The sequence below is a fragment of the Pieris brassicae genome, chromosome 2 (assembly GCF_905147105.1).
Source record: "Pieris brassicae chromosome 2, ilPieBrab1.1, whole genome shotgun sequence".
Taxonomy (NCBI): domain Eukaryota; kingdom Metazoa; phylum Arthropoda; class Insecta; order Lepidoptera; family Pieridae; genus Pieris; species Pieris brassicae.
Genome location: NC_059666.1, coordinates 15,146,921 through 15,171,493, shown reverse-complemented (window position 1 = coordinate 15,171,493; position 24,573 = coordinate 15,146,921). Strand labels below are relative to the sequence as shown.

Here is a 24,573-nt window from a genome sequence, read left to right as displayed (position 1 = left end):
AGGTAATAGAAATGCTGCATTTTTAAATAAATAAAATATAGACTTTAGGTAATGCTTAAGGTATATTGAGTTTGAAATATTAGTTAAAGAGTAAACAAAACTAAGCTATAGTTATTTTAAAACTAGGCATTAGTCGTAAGCATCAGAGATAATCTTAAACATTTTTTTAAATGTGTATTTTGTTAAAAATATTTTATAGAAACTCCTATATATTAGGTCCTTACATATGAAATTGGCGTTTTGTCTTACTGGGCACTTTGACCTCAAATACCTCCTCTTAGGTTAGGAATTTCAAATTCAAATTTGTACAGCTATTTACTCATGTATTTGTGCTTCGATGACCGTCATTCATGTGTTTTTTTTCTTCTGTTTTTTTCTGTTTGCGTCTCTCATTTTACAAAATGGAAAACTTAAAGTATCGCATAATTTACGAGTACGAGTTCCGCCGTGGCACTAGTGCTGCGGAAACGACTCGAAGGGTGCATGATGTGTATGGCGGTAATATTGCAAAAGGAAATACAGTTCGTTTTTGGTTCCAACGTTTTCGTTCTGGAAATTTCGACCTGCAGAACAAGCCCAGTGGACGGCCTGAGACCCAAGTTGATAATGAAGTATTGAAGGCTATTGTGGAAGCGGATCCATCGCAAACCACGTCCGAGTTAGCAGCAGGCTGCAGTGTTAGTGATAAAACTGTTTTCATTCACTTGAAGCAAATTGGAAAGATTAAAAAGCTTCAAAGGTGGGTACCTCACGAATTAACTAAAGCAAACCGCCAAACGCGCGTCGACTGCTGCGTTACATTACTGAACCGGCACAATAATGAAGGTATTTTAAACCGAATCATTCTGTAATGAAAAATGGATTCTTTACGATAATCGGAAGCGCTCAGCGCAATGGTTGGATCCTGGCTAGCCAGCCAAATCCTGCCCCAAGCAAAAATTAACCCCAAAAAAGTTACTTGTAAGCGTTTGGTGGACTAGTGCCGGTATTGTTCATTGCAGTTTTCTCAAATCTGGCCAGACTATTGCGGCTGATGTCTATTGTCAGCAATTGCAAACCATGATGGAAAAACTAGCGGCTAAACAACCTAGGCTGTTCAATCGCTCCACGCCACTGCTACTTCACGACAACGCTAGACCACACACTGCACAACAGACGGCTACCAAATTAGAAGAGCTGTAATTGGAATGTCTAAGACATCCTCCGTACTCCCCCGACCTTTCTCCAACAGATTACCATTTTTTTTCGAAATTTGGACTACTTCTTGCAAGGGAAAAAATTTAATTCTGATGGGGCAGTCCAAATCGCCTTCACAGATTTTATTGATTCCCGTCCGACTGGTTTTTTTAGTAAAGACTTCAATGAACTACCTATGAGATAGCAAAAGTGCATAGAAAACAATGGTTCATACTTACATTAATTAAATATATTATATTTAAAAATATTCGACTTTTTGTTCCTCCCATACAAAACGCCAATTTCATATGTAAGGACCTAATATTACTTCGAAAAATATGCAATTATTTATTTAATTTATGAATGAGACAAACAAGTCATTACCGATTTATAATACCACTTCCGCACATCCCTTACTTTTTGACATTGATGGCACATTAAAAATAAAAAGTGACAGTTAAAAAACTGATTAGTTGTGTTAGGTGTGAAGATATTTTCAAATGTGTGGTATAGGCTATAAGGGAACGCGGTTTAAAAAAAACATGTATGTGACGCGTTTAGTTAGTATACAATATGCCTCCTTACTGACAGTAAATTTTCACGAAAGTTATCAGTAGCTGACCTAGACTGAGAAATCTTCATAATCTATAGGTATCAATTACTACTAATAAAAATTAATATTGTAAAACGCACAATTTTTGATACTTCATAATAGCTATTAACTTTATAGGTCGATAATGAATTGGCAAACTTCAACTTTTACAGTTAACTTTTGTTATGTGAGATACCGATATGAGATAACGTTTTACTGTGGGGTTATAGGACATTAAGTCAAGATAAATCAAAACTAAACAGACATTTTTAAAGAACCTCAAATGTCCAACCATCTGTCAACTTATATGTTGATAGCCTTTAAGCGCTGTAATCTGCGTTTAAGATAGCGCTATAAATTTCGCAAGAGTTATTTGTTACCTTCATCAGATAGTATTAAAAATAAACTAACCTTTGTAATCTTATGCTAAGCATGTAAACTAATATATTTTAATTTTTTCGTGACTTACACCACACGACTTGTAAGTTGTAACCCTTTCAACGCCGTCGAGTATTAAGTGACAATAGGGTATATACCAGTTATTTTACGGTTAATTTCGTTGAAGGGATTATAGAGTAATCCTGCATATGATATTTTGACAATGATTTAGAAAGCCAATCGTCTGTGTGATATTGAGGGTTAATATAAACCAATTAGTTGCTTTTAAATACTTTTCCCATACGATCTTCTACTCTGATACAATACTTAGGGACTTCTTTACTTTGAAATGCAGTTTTGCTTATACGTGTATTACCTGATAAATGAGCGATACGAGATGTTTAGGAACGCTAGAGAAAACGATAACAGCATGTAATAAAATTGCTTTATTTCTGTTAAATGTTTAAGCCGTTTATCATAAAAATAAATAAAGGAACGCAACCTTTGAGTTAAATCATGATAAATATATCGGTAATCACTGTTATTATTGACGCACTTTGTGATACAAATCCAATTAGAGCCTTAATGCCAGATAAAGTAAACAAGAATAATGTTGCCCAAAAGTCCGTCTCTCAACCTGGAAGCATTGCGTTCAAATCACGGCACTGATTGACTTTTCTACAGACTGGTATCAGTCATATATATATATATATACTTACTTGCTTATTAACGAAATAGACATATACCTACCTAGATATAGCGCCACTAGATTTTTGAGTATTAAGTGAGTCATGGAAACCTTGTAAAGGAATTGTAATGCGGAACCAGTGAGACCAATTAATGGTTATTAGCTTAATGAATGTGTATTGCGAATAGCGTCGACAGTGACCTTACAGTGGACTTTTAATTTACTGCATTTTTACTGACAGGGCTGTCATTTGGCAAGGAAGCATTTTTATATATAGGATGTCTTTGATCCGTTCGAGGATGGGACGGGCTTTGGTATGGGTTGCTACTAGTGTGGACCTGTTAGACCCGACTCACTTCCCTCGTAGAAGCCTAAATGCTGGCGCGGAGCATGCAGAAAATAATACACGGCTAAAATTTGTCTTTTCTCCAAGATTGATTTTGGAGTCACGTCCCTTGGTCCATGGCGATCAAGTACACAGGGACGTTTAAGTTGGCACCTGGTAGATAGTACCATTATCTCCAGAGCTGGTGCTTCCTTTGCTCAACGAATAATCGAAATACAGCGCGTAAATACGCTGACACAGGGACTTATTAAATTTGATTTAATTTTATATTTATCAATTTTTAATTATTGTTATTTATAGATAATTAAAAATCATTACACTGTCTCCGTCTTAAAGCCAAATATAATTTAATCTGTGGTGAAAAGAGATAGTCCAGTGCGTGGCCTAAACCGTTCCACTTAAAATTATTAAAGACGATTTATTATTTAACTAGACAACGGTATAGTTTTTAGTTACCTACGTTCCAGCACAAACTCCCCCTAATTAGTTAACGTACTATATGCCTTCGTCCAGTCCTTTGGTTATTGCGTCATGAATTTAATTTGGAAATAAACGCAACTAAACTTCACTAATTTCGTTACACGCTGTCTGAATTCACAAAGATTATTCATAATTTGTTGTAAAAAGGTTCGTTGTTACGGGTAAGTGAAATTACGTTCTTAGATTAATAATTGTATAAATCAGAGAACCTATATTCATGTGTTGCATTAATGTAAGAATATAAAGTATATGACGTAAATATATAATTATTTAAATGAATACTTTGTGTGCAATCGTATAATAAACTGAAATGTTTTGTCACTGGCAATACATTTCAGTGCAAAGAAAAAAGGTGTGCAAAAAAGCTTAAATTGTGAAATTTTACAATGACTCATTAAAAACCTATAAACTTTATATCAATTTATACACAATGCTAAGTGTACCATTAACATTCGATGTGCCAACCCTATTTTGCAGACGGAATAGAAATGAATCTCTTAGCTTGATTGAATGACTAATACAGATATAATCATTGCCTGTTGATTGATTCTGATGATAAATCATTGACGTTAAATTGGTTTTAAATATAAATTTGACAATGTTAAATATCAGTAGAATTTATTAGAACTTCCGAGTCGTCCGATTTCTTTTGCTTAATTTTTTAAAGAGTTAATAAATTTATTAATTGTTATGATTAAATTAATCTATAATAGCTAATAGAAAATAGCTTATGTGTGAAACAATAAATTGGTCACAATTTCTCCGAAGTGTGGACATTCATTACAATAATATTATAATGATTTGTTTACGTTTTAATTTTAAGGTGATAGGTGCAAAGTGCGACACTAAGAACCTGTTATTGACGCCCGTGCCAAGTGTCGAGGTGTCTTTAAAGTTGACTTGTATACAAGTACGCAAATATTTGATTAATAAATTTAATGAGAGACGAAAATCATTAAAAAAAATCTTTCGCCACTAAAATTTGTATTACATGTCAAATAATTATTCACCCGTAAATATTTTAAGTACACATTGAAAATCAGTAGTAAGTCAAAGTAAGAAACAGCTTTTTGTGTTTGTTTTTAAAAAGCTTAAAATAGCTTTAAAAAGGTGAAATATTTACAATTTCACGCTCCGTCGGCTACCCCACATGCAGGCACCACGTGTGACCATCATAGTGTGAACTGTCACTTCTTTACTAATTAGCTGTGTTACTAGTTGACATACTAATATGCTACTAGAAACGATTATGCATTCTTATATTGGAGAACGAATTGTAATAATTATATTTCTTCACTTTAAACACATTTCTTTGTGTTAAGATTATAGTTATTTATACATTGTACATTTTTTATAAACAATGCTTGATTGATAAAATTGATCGTATTATTTATTTTTGATTGTTCATAATGTACAACTACCTATACGTATTTATTGAACAAATAATAGTAATAATAAAATAAACAAAAAAAATCCTTTTGCACTTTTGCGATTCTATTTCTATCTTAATCTTAATTTTAAGACGTCCAAATAGTGACTTAGTCTATTTTTCCTGCCTCCCTGAACAAGAAAATTGAAAAGAAATATTGCCTTTAAACCAAAGAAAGGTTCATTGTGCCCTGGTGAGTACGTTGTTTATATTAAACCCACATATTTTTACCGCTTAGTTCGTTGGTGACTTGTTTAGTCTGCAGCTGTGAGGCATGGGGTCAATTCTCATGCCAAACTAAATCGATTTTAATGATTTATAGTTTAACTTATTAACTTAATGAAGCTATGTTTGAACACCTTGTTGTCTTTAAGTACCATATTTAAAATTAATATTGTGGATTTCGACGTTTAAAGGTACTGTTTACTACGAAGTTTAAGGTCCTATGTTCGATTCCCGACCAAACTGTATTCTAATAAAGTGTTGTATAAACCTCTTGCCTCATGATTCTAGCCTTATATTCATGTATTTTTCAATAGGTAAATATTTTTATTATACTTACATAGAAAACCAGCACAGTGTAGAAGGTCATGCAAAAACCAAAAACAATATTTACTATGACGTCCCCGGTTGACACAATGGCACATATTAGTTTATGACGCTCACCTAAAAATAGCCACCCTTTCTTTACTCTGGCAACAAACCTGGAAGGAATGGCTTGACAGAATGTAATGACAGCAGTAATCTTTTACACTACCCTTTTACAGAAAATGAAATTATAATAATAATTAATATCGATATAACTTTACGTGAGCAAAATTGTAGTATCGTATAAGTTGATATACTAACAAACATATTTTTCGTTGCACTACGTTTGTGGAGAGTACATTTAAATTACTTATGTGCCTGTAACTAGATGGCGCTAGTAGTCACTTAAAACGCGATATCGAAGCACTAGACATTTTATATAAGGCATGCCCGTTAGCCTATTCAAATCAATTATTGTTTCGCCGGGTTCGAACTAATTAATTTTTGATAGTGAAGTAGTACATTATTGTACTATCACTTGATTGTTGATTTAATTATTCATAAATTGATTACGTCGTGCGACGTAATTTGATGTAAATATCCCTTTAAAATAATGCGTCAAGTTGTCATTTAACATTTTTAGCTTGAGCTTTGAAGTATATTTTATTTTATATTTATGCTACATATTAGGAAAATGTTTAGGGAATAAGGAATTTGACGACAAACCTAGCCTACCTAGTTCGGATATAGCCCTTCGTGTAGGGCTAAATTATTATATAAGTTACATCAATTTTGATAACATATAATACTATAACTTGGAAAGAATATTTTAATCAACATACATATGAACTAACGTAGACGACAACATTCACAGCACATCCTTCGCAATCTCAATAAATAATATTGAAATAGGCTAATGAATGTTGGTCAAACATGACCAAGGTTTGCCAAATAAACAAATATTTGTCGAAGATTGTATAGTTCACGTAAGTTTGCTTGGAGTTAGAATTAGTAGTGTATAGATGTCGCGGTCCGAATATTTTTTATATACATAGTAAAGTAACACCTTCCTTAGTTGTTTATAGCCATTATTTATATTAATCTTTATCCCTCAAGATGAATATATCTACAATTTGATGGATAATTTGTCCCATCACAAATAGTACCTATATATAAATTTAAAGGCCACTCTAAGTGTGGGACAGATATGATCTGTTGTTGTAAGTTCGAAAGCCAATATGTATATCAAAGGAGTTTCTGTCTGCATTTAACACTCGCTCGTACGAACAAGGAGAAATTGGTGAGGAAAATGGCATGCCTTAGACAAAAAAAACGTCGTATGTTGTCGTCGTAGCTGACCTCCTACGAATATTAGAAATAACAACTGATCACGAAACAGATACAGAAACCTTAGGTCTATGTAAAAGGTATCATAACTGGATTTTATTTTATATAGAAACAAAAATGCTTTAGTTTATTATTTAGCCTTACGGTTTTAAAAGCGCAAACGTAACCTTTACGCCAGCATTTTGTTCCATTTATATTTTTTATATAACAAATCATGTCATAAATCTATTTAGCGAGTATTTAACAGAAAATTTAAATTAAATTATTAATTTTTAAACGACCTAATTTCAAAACTTCATAACAGCTCGAACGTTTTATAGTTCACTTTTTACGCATCTTGTTTGCGCAATGCAGTTAACCATTTGTTATCAGTCACTCCTTATCATTTACGTAAGAGTATCACAACATTGTAATCTTTGTTTCATAACTATCTCGTTCTTCATTCACAAGTACCATTTTTTTTAATTGTCCGCGCACGCCTTAGAAACTGCCTCTAGGTACTTTATTTTACAATGTGAGAATAAATCTATCGTTTTATATGCAGTTTGAAAAAATTTATAAGTGATCATAGATTAAGTTAATGTTAACTTACCGAGGACTAACAGTAAGTTATGGTTCATTTTCCTATTCATATTCTTTATAAAACGACAGTAACTTCAAACTACATATTTTGGCATGGCATTACATATCAAGACAGAAACTAATACAGACAGCCCACGCTTAACCACACTCTTAAATAAACAGCGTACCTATAACGTGAGTGTGTATAACTCAGATCCATCCACATACTCATACTTTCACGCATACTCAAAGGCTTACTAGGCTTTTGTTTGATTAGAAGTAACCTAAAGACTAACCAACCACTCCTTAAGGTATAAAATATTTTAAACATGCACCGTATACCACGGAAGAACTGTACCTACAACACAGGGGCTCCCTAGTGCGGTGACTAGTGTCACAACCGTATGTATATCTGTCATGAATAAATATTTATTATTTAATCGGTTAATTTAGGAAAAGGACTTAAAATAATAATGTGCATTTACTGTTAACATATTTAAAGGCCAGTCTTAGTATTCAATTCCCGACGATTTAAAAAGATTTTTACGATAAAATCGCATATGGCATGTTAATACAACGATGTAGTTACGATAAGGCGATTATTGTAAGCTACTTGTATTAAATTGAATAAAACAATGATAAATAGCTTAACATAACCAGTTCTATGACATTCCGGCAATGTAGCAACTGATTAGTTTACGAAACACTAGTTAAATTCTAACAGTTAACTCTAATAGAATTTGACTGCCATTTGGTTAGACTCTGCAGTTGTAATTTAACAATATCAATCGAGGTGCAGATGCAATTTAGATCAGATTCAGAAATGTATTACAGCATTAACCAGCATTGCTGCGATACTCACGGCACACGGTCCAGCCACTGCACTCCAGGAGAAACAGAGATTATTAGTCACCTTAAACATCGCGTAAGCAAAGTCATAGCAATAATAATAATTGTTACATATTACATATTACATTGAATACAATATAAAGATTAACTCCGATTACGTTAAAGCGTAGTTTATTACACTTTAAACAAATCGGATCAAATATTTACACTGCATCCGTATAAAAACAAATCGTAAAAATGACCAAGACTAGTTTTTCATTCAATCAACTCATTAATCATGCATGATCATTTGATTGATGACCGAATGGATTAAACTCGAATGAACCATTGTTATCGTGTCGTTCAGTTCAATTGATATTACATAAACATGTTCAATCATTTTATAGTTCATTTGACGTATAGTAAAATTCCTAGTCCATTAAAATGTATAATAAGTTTTACAGCTTATGGATATTTAGCAGAACTATAAACCCGCGAACATGGAAGTCGGTGGGGCGGGGCATACGGAAGCTCTCGACTGGATGCACAAGGAAACGTGGCTGTTTAAAGCAGACCTGCCAACGAAGCATAATTGCAAAAGCGAAAGAAGCGTTACGAGGAGTGAAGTAAAAATAGCGTGTTCCAGACCAAACAGACTAGAGTTCTTCGCCCGATAGCATCCACCCCACACGGGTGACAGGACCTTAAGTAAGTTAATTTTCAAAACTGTCTCAAACTTGTAATAAAATACATTATATTTGATATTCACATCGCTGCTCTTATATACTTTCGTGTTTCGTTAGCTAGGTAAGAAGCATGGCCCATTTCTTTTATCGCATTCCCTGCCTTGTTAAACGAAATTAATGGATATCTAATTAATTAGAATCAATTAACCGCCTTTGAGGTGTGTCTTGTTGATTTATATGTCTGGATTCTCGCAAAATAATATTTTATAGTAATTTCATATTGACACGATACGAAGGTTTATGAACTGTAGCGTGTGTTTGGATTAGGCCAAATTATCTCATTTGAATTTTAAATTGATACTTTAATGTTCGTATTGCGATAACGTTACCCATTTTGTTCCGTTAATCATAATTACTAATACAGTTGCTAACTAAATATGTAAGGACCTTACTATGACGATTTCAAAAACAAAAGAGTGCGTTGACAGCTGTCAGTTGTCACTGACGTCGCCCGATTTTGATGTGGCTGTCAATGAGATGGCTAATTACATTCCATTAACGAGTTAGTTCTTGTTAAGGCCGTTTAATTGGGTCTATTAAAATGGTATAATTGCTCTATTAAACTCTCGATGTAATGTCGCTTATAGCACATTTAGCTTTATATAAAGTATAATAATATAGATAATGGTATGTAAAAAAAATTACCTAGTCATAATAACATATGTTATAAGAACATGTTCTGTATAGGCCGCTCTGAAAATATTCGAATCATAACCCCAAGCGGGCGCTAGATTGGAAACCCCAAGGAAAGCCGAAGCTTGGCTGTACCAAACAAACCCGACGGCGCACAGTAGCGGATGCAGCATGAGAGCCACAAAGATTTGGATTGAGGTAAAATGTACAGCTTGAGACTGAACGTGATGGGAGGCTCAAAGTGGAAGTCCTCTGCCCCATACTGGGGTCATTTAATCGCTATAAACACGAAATCTGTATAAATTCTACCTTTATCCACCAACTGAATTTGTATTGACTAAAACAAAGATTACATCACACAAACAGCAATCTGATCAAGTGAATGACCCGATTCAGATAAAATCCATGTAATTTGTTTTTCACGATTGTTGTAACCAAGGCCTCACAAGTTTCTCTGTGATGACTAACCTAAATTTGTGATAAGTTTTAGTTCGAACTATCTGGAGTACGTTCATTTCATTCTCCATTAAATATTATATGGATTTTGACATTTTATGTGAAAAGTGATTGTTTTTATAGGCACTAAGTACTTTGTACTAAGATGTAATGTTATACGAAAAATGTATTAAAGCTTTACATAAGTTTCCTTATATTATGTTACATCGTAATCTAACAAAGGTAAAGGTTTATATGCCTTATTAAGGTATTACCGGCCGGATAATTGGTATATGTAATATAGTAATAATTATGATGCCTGGATGTTATTTTTAGCCCGACCTACTTTTTTCAATAATCGAGACTGCAAGTCTAGTCCAGATTCTAAAATTGTTAGTATTAGTCAGAATAATATTTACGGATTGTTGCGCTCGTTCTTCTGCCTGAGTAACGATTTTAAAATAACAAGGAATCGTATTGTAATTGAGACGAAATCTACAAATATAATGGTAAAAACACTTACACTACCCTCACTTTCACACCATCACACACACAACACAGTCGAATTACAGGTATTACATAGTTTTGTGTTTAATATTTTTTATTTATGTTTTTCTTTCGTAAATGTTTGAAGCTTTTTGTATATATCATACTTTCTATCTTTAGTATATATAATTTATGTTAGATGTATGATAACGAAATATATTTAACTTTTTGTGACTTTGTTACTACTACTATCAACAAATATGTTGCGTTTTTTAAAATAATATTAGTGTTTTACTATTATTGTTATGTACAGATTAAACCTCTAGTCTAGTTAATAATTTAAATAATCATATAAATAAAATACTGTTTGCAACAGCAAACATTCCGCATATGTATTCATTGGAAAGTTTATAACTTTATATTTACTATGTTTTCTATAAAGATATTAGAAATAAACATAATAGTGACCATTGTAAATGTTATGACTTCTAAAAATAGTCAACTATGATTAATACAATTATTAATTAGTAATTAAACACAGATTATCAAGCTTAAACATAAAACGAAGAAGTGATGGCGAGAAAAATGTTCATTTGGCTTAGGCTGTTCACCTTTCTGGGTAGAAATTATGGGTAGATAATGAAGAAAAATTATAGGTAATTAGATAAGACTAGAAGCCCTACTGGGTAGTTATATGATCCTACTTTATGGAACATTCAGCGGTGATGACAATATATCAGTTAAATATGTAATATAACACGAAAATCTTACCTGAGCATTGTGACACGCAAGCAAACACGAAGAATGCTATACATATAGATAATCTTCTTAACTCCATGACTTACTGAACACTTTAAAGATTAAAAATAAACTTTATCACTAGCAACACTGGTCACTAAAGGCACATTCCTTAACTACACTTAGGAATCTGAAAAAGATAGAAATTATATGTAATACAAGATTTGTCTATGATTTGAATATTCGGATATAGAATGTAAAGTAAAAACGTTCCCATTTTGTACATAACTGTTATCCTCATATTGAAATTTCTGTGCATTTTTCGTTTTTATGGTCATTTTAGATAAATTGATAACATATTTTATATTTAGCACAAAGTACGACTTTCATAGGTCAAAAAGTGTACCGGAATCCATATGTCCGGTCCGTAGAGATCATATGCCATATATGTTATGATATATGTTGTGTGGCAGAATCTACTCCTCAGCATAATGCTGATCCAGATGATTGTTATGTGTGTGTCATGCTGATCCATGACACACACATAACAATCATAATTGTTAAAAAAAATCGTAATTTCTCTTTCTTATATTTGATTATTTTTGTGTTTCTGTGCGTATTTAGTTGATAATGTCTATGTCTTAATACGGGACCTTACACTTAGTGCTAAATCTCGATTCTCATCCTTAGTTTTAACATAACTTTAGATAACTTAAAAATATAAATCGCTTCGTTGTATCTGAAATTTAATTAAACAACAAAGCACATTTATTTAACATAAAGAGGCCTTAAGCTGCGTATTATACTTTAACTACCATGGTAAAGTTTTACATAAGTTTAGACTTTCTGGCAACAATATTTCTCGGTAAGGCAAAAAAAGTACACCTTAAAATTAAAAATAACTACAACTTAACTAAATATGAATCTCAGAAGCAATTTCTTAAAGGGATTTGATGAAGGCGGAAGTATTATATCTTATCAGAATTCAAAATAAACTTCTAGAAGATATTTTGCAACGCTGCACCGCGTGCCTTATCTTGTACTGCCACGGTAGCGTTGTTGACCCCGGCATATCTATTTTATTGGTCTAAAATAGGAGCGCTACATAAATATGTCGTACACGTCTTAAATCCATGTTAAAAAGAATTTATGTTTTAGCAAAAATATTTGAAATATTTTCGTGATACAATTGAACACTTGCTCGATGGTTTACGATTTAATGTCAGACACAGCTCAGTTGAGTAAATAAAATGATCAACGAAAGAGATCCAATCTAAGTCCAAGACTGAGAACATATTTTAAGGTTCTAGCAACACTACACTCGTGGGACTTTTAGTATTATTACAAGCGTAATGGGTTTTTGCATCATTCTTAAAAAAATCTTCTTTCCTTTAAAGTATGTGTTCTTTTCCTTCCACTACGCAAAATCTGTCTTGGCTACGTGCCCATTAATGGCAATTTTGTAAAAAATCTTAAGGAAAATTTATTTTAATAGTGCCTGTTAAAATGAGCAAAATCTTGAAGGAAATTTAAATTTAATTAAACGCGTTAATATATAATAATTATAAAACTTATTTTGAAACATCTACACATCTTTTTATATTCAGTCATTAGAAAATTACTTAAAGTTTGTTATGAATTTAATCACCGGTCAAGAAGATTAATAGCTTCTCCCAGCATACCATCGACAATCTGGTCATCTCAAGCATAGATTAAAATACATCCAATCAGGAAGTGCTTAGGGTTGTCAGTGTAAAAATAGACGAATTTATTGATACAGTCCTTCCTCTGCTTGTCTTTGATGTTTAAATAAACTTAACTGTTAAGACGTAGAGAGTTTATATAAGAATGTAAGCACGGGTTCTTCGTAATACAATGTAAAACGATGAAAATTATAAGAAAATTCAATTGAAATATTAAATAGAAAGACAATAAGTAAAGGTACTAATACTTTAGGTATTTCATATAAGAGAAGAGATGTACAAAAAGATTTATATATGATAGCGTCCCTTTCAATAATAATTGTTATATTTAAGTTTAAATAAATCCATACACACCACAACCGTACTACACCGCTCTGTCATTAAAGCAGTTGCGTTGAGAGTTGACAGTTGCGTTGACAGTTGACAGTAGCGGCGACTTTGTAATATATAAAGTAAGTTAAGGTATAACCCCGGCTGTTCACCAATGGACTTTCTACATGCGCATTTAACACTCGCTGGCACGGTAAAGGAAAAATGATCTAAAAAGTCGACGGCGTGTATCAGAAGGCTGATCCACTTGCCTTTTAGAAAAAAAACTAATAACCACGAAACAGATACAGAAACCTTAGTTTATGCAGTTTTTTATGATTATGATATTGGCACCGATGTCTCTCTTTTCATCAAAAAGTAAATCTACTTTTAACTTTTAACTTTAATGGCGATAAGATCCAAATAGACTAAAGAAGGACCAAGTGGGAATATAGCAAAATAAATGAATACCAACAAAACCATAGCACGCTTTAGCAATTAGGTGTTAAGAAATGTAATTTAAAGTTAAATGATTGATCATCTTCCGCTTAACTTAACAGGTATATTAAAACGCATCTCAACAATTAATTTTAACAAGGTATAATGTATCGTTGAAGCTCATAAAATTGTAATAATAAACACGGGTTATCTGTAATTATTAAAAATGTATAAGCAGAAATTATGATAAAATTTTAAACGGTTCTTATTGATACGCCGACAAAAAATTACGTCCTCGTATTGGAATTGTTTTTTTTTCATTTGTGACGTTTTAAAGTTGGATGTTTTCATGTTAATAACTACAGAACATATTTCTATTACGTCACGAACACGGACTTCTAAACCAGGAAACACATGGTGTGTTAAGTATAATTAACAAAAATTAATGATTGTAAACGATGTCACAAAAATCTTGCCAAACACGAAATCGCTGGCAAAACTGCGGTAGTTCAAAGTTCAAAGTTTTCAAACCTTAAAACGTTTAAAGAGTGCATTAACAGTCCTTTACTCTGTAAAGTGTAAATAATCAAGAAAATCGACCAAAACTAAAATATTTCGAGACCGTTCCGATCGTTAATAATAACGGTTTCAATAACGGTTACTTTACTGATAATTAGGTTCTTGAGAATAACGCTAATTTTCGTTATGGATGCTGTATAACTCCTTCCCTTATATACGAGGTACATTACTGTAAGTAAATACTATGTTTATAGACAGATAAAATGCTTTCTAGTGCCCCTACTGTATATTATCTGTGTTATAGCTATCTCGACTTCATAATTAAGATTTCGTATATTCGTAATATATAATTCAACAAACCCGCTATGTTGCAAACTAAGGATCATGTGATACAACGATGTCCATGGAAGTTGACTTATGCGTCATAAAGAACACTTCGTAAGTCAATTCTATGAGAAACCGAGTAAGAAAATCTTAATAAAACCACATTGCGATGTTAAAATGCCATTTTATAGCAGACTACTTCATCTGTTTTCCCATAGAGTATCAATTATAAAATCGCTATTCTAAGTACCATAATTATAGAAACATCAACCACAACTTTTGTATTTCTTTTATTTTACTGCTATTAAAGAGGTTTTAATATGTTTTGGCCCTAAAAAGCAAACTATCACACACGCCCTGTGTTAGATGATGTATTCAATGTCATATTATATCGTTAAGAGTCAATAATTTGACATGGGCTTGGCTTTCCAATGCCATTGGTTAACAAGAGAAACTTATTTATTACACAACGCGATTTATTATATAAAATCATTACTCGCAGAATAGTAAATGTTTGTCAAACTAGATAAACGTTTACGTTTTTGTATAGATTGCGATTAATTGTTTGAATTATCACAGATATATTCAAACAATTAATCGAAACTTATATAATTTAAAATAACAAAAACTTTTGCACCCCCAGAAAAGTAAATATAAAATTTCATCACTCCATATCGTGCCCACACATAACTGGTCAGCAAATAGAGCCACGACGCGGCGGATGACGTGAGCTACAGAATTCCCACTTCTGGGTACTGGTAGGCCGCTGAGTACTGCAGTATACACATACTCACAAGCGCCTGTGTACTATAGTATTACCTCTAATTGGAACTATATCGATTAGACTCGTTTAGGCGCTAATTATTAGAAATAAAATAAACACAAATTGAATTAATTTTCACAGTTTATCACTTTAAAATTTGAAACTAAATTTATTAAATGAATGTGTATTCTAAATATTTATGATTCACGCATCGCCGTAGGGAAAGGTTGTAAAAAGTAATGTCACTGTTATGAACATAAATCATGATTTAATTCAAACGCGTCGGGCCCCTTTGTTAAGATTATAGGGAAGACGAAATTAGATGGCATTGTACAAAATAAGGGTCTGAAGAGCAAGGACTTTCATGAAACTGTACGATAGCTTTGTAAAGTATACCAATACATAGGTTAATAAACCTTACTCCTGATACTTCAAGATAATACATCTGTCTAATAGAAAGCGAATGTGAAATTGTTTAGTTTAGTATTTGTTCTTGTGTTGTGACTATCTTTTTTACACTAACAGGACTGATTAGAGCATAATTCGCCTGATGCCTTATCTCAACCCTGAGGTCGTTTAAACATACTGTATTGACACCAATAATCTTTACTAAAGAACGATGACGTCATACCATGAAACACGCTAACGTATTTATTTCGGCTGCAAAGGATATATACAACTTCAGACCTCAGCCTCTGGGGCCTTCGGGCCAGTGGTTAAATTGGTCGAGAATCCTCCCTTATTTTAGAGAAAGCGAACCAAATCCTTCCAACACAAAATTATGAATATTTATGTATGAGTTATGGTTGGTATGGAGAGTATGGTTTTTGGTGTGTATTTAATAAGACATCATGGAATATTGCGATCTAGCCTAACTTAAGACTAATAAGTAATTTAAGTCTAACCTAATTTACTAAAAAGGGTTTTTATCATAAGGAAGTGCCCAATATCACTACTAACAGTTTAAATTCAAGGGCCAGGCATGGATGAAATTTAATGATTATACATTTGATGACTGAGTATTAGAGTAGAAGACTTTCCGTATAAAGAATACATTAGGTATCGTACTACTTATCAGATTACGTAAATCACGATTGTACTAAATTTTAAATATGATGCGGCCCCTAGCGACACAATATAACCTTGGTCATTGTACTACAAACTTATTTGTATAAGATATTCACAGTACTTAGTTTCTGTCCGACTAACATAGTTTTATTTCCTTTAAACTAGGTACTGTGGTTTGATCGTATATGCTGTATGGTTCGCTATGAAAAGTATTCTTATATGATTAGCCCGAAGGAATTATGATATTCTAAACAAGAACTGACGTAATTTATATCGTTGTTCTACGGAGTGTGCAGACAGCAGGTAGAGAAAGATTATTTTTAAAATTACCAACAGCATATAAGCGACAATTCATACATGGGATTTTCCAGTTATAGACTCGGGTTTTTAATTTATTACTAGAATAATTCTCTTTAATATAAAGATATCCTTCTCGAAGTAATATTAATTACTAAAGTATATTATGAAATATTGCTCAGAGGTCACTGGGGCGACTTTCACGATACTAACTCTTTGATATGATAAATTAGTCGTTATCTTTAATTGCTTGTTGACCAGCAGTGATTTCATTATGATCAGTAAATACTAAACGGTTCTAATATTAGAAATGCGAAATAGTTTGTTCCTTGCGAAATAATTTATTTAAAATTTGTCAGGTCCTGCTGTACAAGATACATAATAATTAACTAGGTTATAATATAATTAAAAGTATTTATTGCTATAACTAATATATTGTCTCTAACTCTATATATACGATAGTGGGTTGATCTATTTAAAAAAATCCTTGTTAAGTGCCCTTCTCATATGAAATCTGTTTTGCTGGTAACTTTTTTTGCTGAACAATAGATAAAAATGTACTAGTATTAAGTTTTTGTAACATTTTTACACTAATTGTCATTTATTTTATAAAAGATACCACATATACTGTAGATTATTATGTATGTGGTGACTTCAATAAAGAAATAAAATAAATTAACTCCAATGTTTTAACAAAAACTATAATTTAAAAGAACTAGATAAAACAGTGAACTAAAAACATGAATGGTTATAACAAGTTTAAACATACATTATTATTCTCACAAATATCCTTATACTGTAAGTACAATTTATAGCGTAAGTTTGCTACGGTAAACCTGGAAACCCTAACACAGGTATATTTTACTTCTGAGTTAGAAAATCTAAATGCATTTACTTATATCGAATAAAAATATTTTTTTATGATAAATAATACTTGTATTTACAGTGAGTTACAATGTTTACCTAGTGTCGCGACTATGACAGCACATTGGATACTTATAAACCAAGAACCAAGAAGATTCAAGAGGATCAAGTATTTGCAAGTAGTGTTTTGCAACTACAAGTGTGGCGTAAGGAAAGGTTAAATCCTGTTTAAAAGCGTTGCTACGAATGAGGTTCTAATAAGTAAAAATATTATATATGTACTATCTATTTTCTTATGCCAGATGAACATACGAAATTCCGATGACGGTAGGGGATACTTATACCTATATATAACACCTTTCACCTGGGTCTATATAAAAACAATTTATTACGTTTTTATGGAATAAAATAAAGTTATATTATTTATATTTTCTATAGAGGAAAATCGTCGTGAATACTTTTCAAAGTAAATAAGTTCCTACACGTTGTATCGTTGCAAAATTATCAGCGAGATATCGATTGCGTCAATGTTAACTGTCTGATAAGGTTCCCTTGACATAAGTCATTTAAAGAAAATCACAGGAATGAAACGATAGGGATCCCACCATGGTAGCAGTGAAGTACGCGAAATTTTAAATTACACATTAATAGTTATATTCAGCTGTATTATATGTATATATATACATATTTCAATTAATTATAGTTGTGTGTGTATTAGAATAGATTATCTAATCGTGTGTAATTTAAGATTTAGGCCAGTTTTTTTTTTAATTTACAGTTACACCATAGATTTATCAAAGATATGTCAAAACGGTATATGAGTTCTTATTTTGTTATCGTTTATTTTCCCAGATAAACCCTGGTAAATAATCTCATATAATTTAGAATGAGAAAGTCATCAGATAGATTTTAGAATAAGACACAACAAATTTGAAGCTAATTTCATGGATTCGATACGCTTTCAAAAGCAGCAAAATAAATAATACAAAAAGGTCAAAATACTAAATCGCTTTTCCTTTCCACAAAAAGAAAACACAGGTTCAAAGTAGGCCGTATCAATTACTGCGAAAAAAGGTTTAATACAAAAAGTTTTATTGCATTTAATTGTTACAAGTGACCTTAAGGTGCCTAAATTAACCGCAACTATAATTTTTAAGTTTAAGAAACAGGTAGGTGTCGTATTAATTAATTTAACTAGCAACTAGCATAGTCTACTTTACAGTGTTTTACTTTTGTCTCTGCAAACCTAGTTAAATAAGTATTCACTTAGATCGATTTTCGTTTCTAAATGTTGACACTTTTTTCAGGAAGTACCCGATGATTCAACTATATTGCGTCATACTTAAAGTGAGCAATAGTATTACTTTCAGAGTTCGCAAATAACTTCCGTCACGTAGAAACTTAATAATTCACAAGCTGTACTTATTTTAAAGATCAATAAAATAAAATTGCCTATTATTGGAATACATTATCATCGATTAACTTCGGTTAAAAACTCTACCATTAATAAAACATGTCAACAAATTCATTGTCTGTGGCTTTTCGGTTTTGGCGCGCTGTCATTGACATCCTTCAGTTTTTTGCCGCATTCGTTCATGAACGAGATGAGCTGGTTATGATAATTAGTTTCGGAAGTGAATGAGGTTAGCTTTCTTTGGAGTTGTATGTCAGAGGGACAATAATACCACCTGCACATCTTTTACCGATTGATTCTGATGAAAAGCTGATTGAAGGAATTGAACAAAATGCTTTATACATATATGATTTCTTATTTTTATTTCTTGTATATTCGATTAAAAAAACAGATGAAATAAAACATTTTGCACCAAATAGATATTGTTAAATCGTATTATTATTACAACACGCATGCATCTGTTCGTCGTCAGTATATTGATTAAATATTTTTATCTGTTACAAAACTATTGTTTACGTTATTTTATAACTCGTGTATTATTATATCTGTAATACCGACAAAAGTGAACAATGTTAAAAAACTTCCAATAAGTTAATATAAAAAGTCGATTTAAAACGCTAAATATAAGATGACAAAAACAGTAACTAGGACAAGAAAGGTAAAAACGTCGATTGTCGATATCATTTAGTGGAACCAAATTCAATTGACATCGCGCCGCCAAACGGAAAAGTACCTAATACTTAGTGACGGAATTCGTTTCCTTTGCCCATCTGGAACGTGAATAAAAAACAAATTGTCATAATATTCAAATTCGTTCCTAATTCTTTCATCGGAAATATACCATTCGCATTAACATTCAAATCATTCAAATTATGATCACGTACCGCGAACCCTTTTCAAAAATTCAAGGTCCCGGCCCCTTCGATTTTGACACCTTTTATTTTTTCGAAGAGTAATTGTTTTGTGCCCCTCATGTTTGCTAAATGTCTTTTTGTATTAGATTTCAAGGTTAGAAAGCTGAAACCGCTGATCTCCCACGGTTGTCAGCTGCTTAGTTTTTTTGACAAGTGTTGCCGGCTAGCTTGCCTAATCCCGTTCATTCTAATTTTGAATTGGATGCTCAATTAATTCATCTAGTTCGTTTGGTTTCGGATACATTAAAATCTTGTTTAAAAGGTAAAGATATTCTTAAGAAAACGTTTGTTTAGCGTTTCTCAGAAAAGGAAAATATTACAAAACAGTTATTTTTTAAACATTTACTTTGATTAGATAATATTTTATGAATAGAGATCGTCTATAATCACATGTTAAAATAGCGAAGGTGAATTATTATTGTCAGTATCAGACACAGTTACCTTTTTAGATAATCCTTTTATCAAAAGTCGATAAGATACGGAATTTTTGACATATATTTGTTATTCACGCACGTAGACATATTCCCAGGCTGTATGTTAATTGTCAACAAATTCTAGCCCTACGAAGTAGACGTACTCTGTTATTTGCTTAATTGGGATTCATTTCCGCGTATTCTTTGACAGTAGCAAAACTTTAAAATATACTCTCGACAGTTCAGACTCCAGTGTAATTTTATATTAGACACCAAACTCTAACGTCAAGGTCAACATATAAAAAATATATTTTATATATGTGGGGCATAATGAAGCGTTCCCAGTGGATAACATAAAACGTTTTAAAGTCACAAAATTAGTATATATTTTTTAATATTAAGTAAATAAACAAATATAAAATTTACGCGCCAATACATATAGATAATAACGAATGTCAAGGTTATGCAAATTGTACAATAACAATTTGCAAACGCATTAGATTTGCATTTTATTTGCATTTCTTATGTAATATGACGCCACGATGAAATATATTTAAAAGTGAAAACTTCGTTGAATCTAAGGATTTTGTGTTGATTTGAGTGTGTATACTACGATATATTTTTTTTATATAACAGGGGGGAATGCTGGCAGGAGGCGGATTATGTCAAATTATACCGCCGCGCATGAACACCCACATTGCCAGAAGGCACGCAAGTGCGTTGCCGGCCTTTTAAGAATTGGTAGGATCTTGAAGGACCGTAACCAGAATTAGTTCGGAAATACTTCAGGGAGCAGCTGGTTCCACATAGTGGTGGTTCGCAGCTATAACCTTTAAATACGTCCAGTTAAGGAACGAAGGATGTCAAGGTGACTCGATAAACATTCTCAAAGGATAGAATAATTTACTTATTAAAGTTATAGGGCCTCGTATTAGAGTATCAATACATAAATATACACAAGATATAAGATAATTGAAATGTGTATAACGTTTCAAGCAATTGAATTATTCTGAGCGCGATGCCAATGGCAGCAATTATTTATAGGAATATGCGTTATTAACATGTGAAGAACAGTTATAAGGATGGAAATAATTCTTCAATATACAGTCCAAAGTTCGCAGCTCTTACTGGTCTAATACATATTTGAAAAAAAAATATTGAAAAAAGTTTGGTCCCTGTGGCAGTGTACCTTTAACGCTGGAAACAATTCCTGCTGTATTGCGACACTTATTCAATGAGCGAAAAAAGCACCAAAGCGTTAAAGGTACACTGCCACAGGGACCAAACTTTTTTTAAATTTCCTTTTTAATAATATTTAATTATTTTTACGTATAAATAAAATTGATACTTCTAATAAATCAAGTAGTAGGCAGTGACTGATAGTAGCAGATAGGTGTTAAAAAGGAGCTACTACTTTGGTTATTTAATAAAAAGTCCAATTAGAGCGCAGAATATTCCAGAATAAGAACTACATAAAAACCCAAAAGAGAAATCTAAAAGCTTATTGAGTCCTCGCCCTTTTTATTACGATATTTTTAAAAGTGACCTAAAGGACAGACATTTGTACCGACAAACACTTTACCCTATTATTTATTCGGAATGTAATTCATATGAAGCAACGACGCATAATATCTATAAATTACTCTAATACCTATCAATATTGGTAGCAATACACGTTCTATATTCATGGCATCAGAGTTTTATTACAATAATCTCGTCCCACATATCCAAATTGAATGTATGAATGTAGAAAATTTATTTCATGGTTGTAATTGAGGTAGAGATATAGGTAGAGCTTTGTGTAAGTAATAGAAACATAGACATTACTATAACCTATATATAATAAATAGGTGAGTACATATGTGTAAGTATACAATTTATGATAGCGAGGAACAGACCGAAATGCGGATATTTAGAGAATGACTGAGTTAAAAATAGAAACTTTTAAATAGAGGTATAAATATTAATTGTTCAAGTATTAAATATAAAAACTACAATTATATATTATGTTTATTTTATAACAAGTATAACGGTGATCTTACTTTATCCGTTTAAAAAAATTGCATTTAAAATTACATTACAACAAGTGATTTACTGAAAGTTCAACGACTCCAGCGCAACTCTGAAATATTACTTTAGCCTTCAATTGTTTCGGTTTTCTTTAGATATACAAAGTAACAAGTGCTATCTTTTTAGTAAATAAGCTGGTTTGTTGGTTTCTTGATATTCAGTATGAAACAATATACCTAGTATTATTCAATTTTGTCGGTAAATATGTAAAACTTACAACTTTATTGAAATTTATTCATAAATTACCATATAAAGTGTATTTTTTTTAAATGCAAATATGTAGTGTATACGATATTACCGGGCTATTTCATTAATGAACCTAAATATAAATTGTATTTAATATCGAAAAGCGTATACATACAGACTTTTGCTAAACTCCATTTAAATAGAGTTAATTCCTTTCGCAATTTATCTCAAATGATCTCCGATTAAAAAGACAACAGTTGTAAAATTGTGAATTCATAAATATATAGTTATATCTTAAAAGCGTCGTAAAACCGACTCGACGACATAGCCTAAAATAATTTCTTACCAAATTCTATACGCAAAATTCAAATAAAACAAAATTAATCCAGAACACAAAATGCACAGAAAATAAAACACTAACACTTATATAAAAAATGGGACACGGCTCGAATATGGGGCGTATTATAAATAACTTCTTTCGAAATTGACGTACCGGTCGGGACGACAGTACCACTTCGATGGATCCGAAAACTCGACTGGTGAACGCCTGCGTTTATTTTCCAACGCAAGTCACAATGCTTACATCTCTAGCTTTGCCGTCGGACACGAGGTTTGCGTGTGTGAGTGTAGTGAAGGACGCACGATATCGATAAGGTTCGTGAAAACGGATGAAAACTAAATGAAAACGCTTCGTAATATCTGTTTTATCAACTTCTAGTTAGTAGACTGATTAACATATTTTTATAAACACATGGGTTGTTTGTAGAATTTGTAAGCAACAGATGGTTTAAAAGTTTAAAAGTTAGTATTTAGTTTTACTATATATTAATTAATAATCGAAGGAATATAACATTTTTCATTAAATATATATAATTTGATATATTGTCTCTTTGACTCATCTTCTTTAGTCACGCTCTTAGATTCAAAAGGTCATGTAAGTGGCGTTCACATTTCCCGCACTCTCCCTTGTCTTTGTCAAGCATGTGTACCTGGATGATCGTAAGACCTGTAAGGACTTTTACTAGATCGGTATTCCGTTCCGTGAGTAGGATATCAAAGTTTAGTGCCCTCCACTCTGCCTGTCACGATAAGTTTGTTTTGGATCTCTGCATGTTACATGTCTAAAAAAAACTCAGGATTAGTTGGTATGAAACATCATTTATAACAAACGTTAATCATAGAAAACATACTATTTACTTATTTTTTTATTGAGAATATAAGCTGGTTTAAGAAATAAATACATACAGGAACTTTAAGATAAATATTCAACACCTTTTATTCCAAAGTATTTTACTAATACTAACACATAACAAATATATTCTGCTGGAGTTCAGCAAATAAACTTCGCACGTAATAAATACGAGCCAATGAAAACCGATGACAGTTTTACACACACCAAAATGTATAATTAAATCTAAAGCAATTGTCGACTTTCGGACATCACTTGAGATGAATCCCATAACGCGTACGTATAAATTTGCTCTCACACATACACAATATAACTAGAGCTTAAAAGCTACAATGGCAGCCATTTCAATTTACATCCTATGTCACTTGAAATAAGGTCCTAATTAGATTATTGTAACTTAAAACTAGGTGGCTATGACTTCACCATAGACTTTAGAACTATAATCTTAATATACTTTTTGCTTATCATGACTTGTTTTTACTTATGTTATATATTGCAATTGTTATAATTGTTAATATTTACAAAAAAAAACATTTGATTTATATTTAAATGTCCAGATATCTAGTTTTCCTGTACATTTGTGTTGTGTAACTGTTAAATGTAATTGCTGTATTTTTATCTAATAAGTATTCTGGTTGCCTGAAGCTGTACTTTTTCAACTGTTATAATATACAATTGAACAACGTTGTCCCATTAGCTTCAGCGTGCGAC

The 24,573-nt window shown here is 32.1% G+C and overlaps 1 protein-coding gene across 1 annotated transcript in view; it reads right to left on the bottom strand.

Moving 5' to 3' along the window:
* Positions 1–23,261, bottom strand: part of LOC123719933 (protein amalgam-like) — a 99,100-nt gene extending 75,839 nt beyond the window's left edge. The window contains exons 1-2 of the mRNA XM_045676253.1: positions 23,167–23,261; positions 11,425–11,581 (exon numbers count right to left, since the gene is read on the bottom strand). Of these exons, the coding sequence (XP_045532209.1) occupies positions 11,425–11,491 (67 nt within the window). The 5' untranslated portion in view covers positions 11,492–11,581; positions 23,167–23,261. The remainder of the gene's footprint in view (positions 1–11,424; positions 11,582–23,166) is intronic.
* Positions 23,262–24,573: the final 1,312 nt, after the last annotated feature.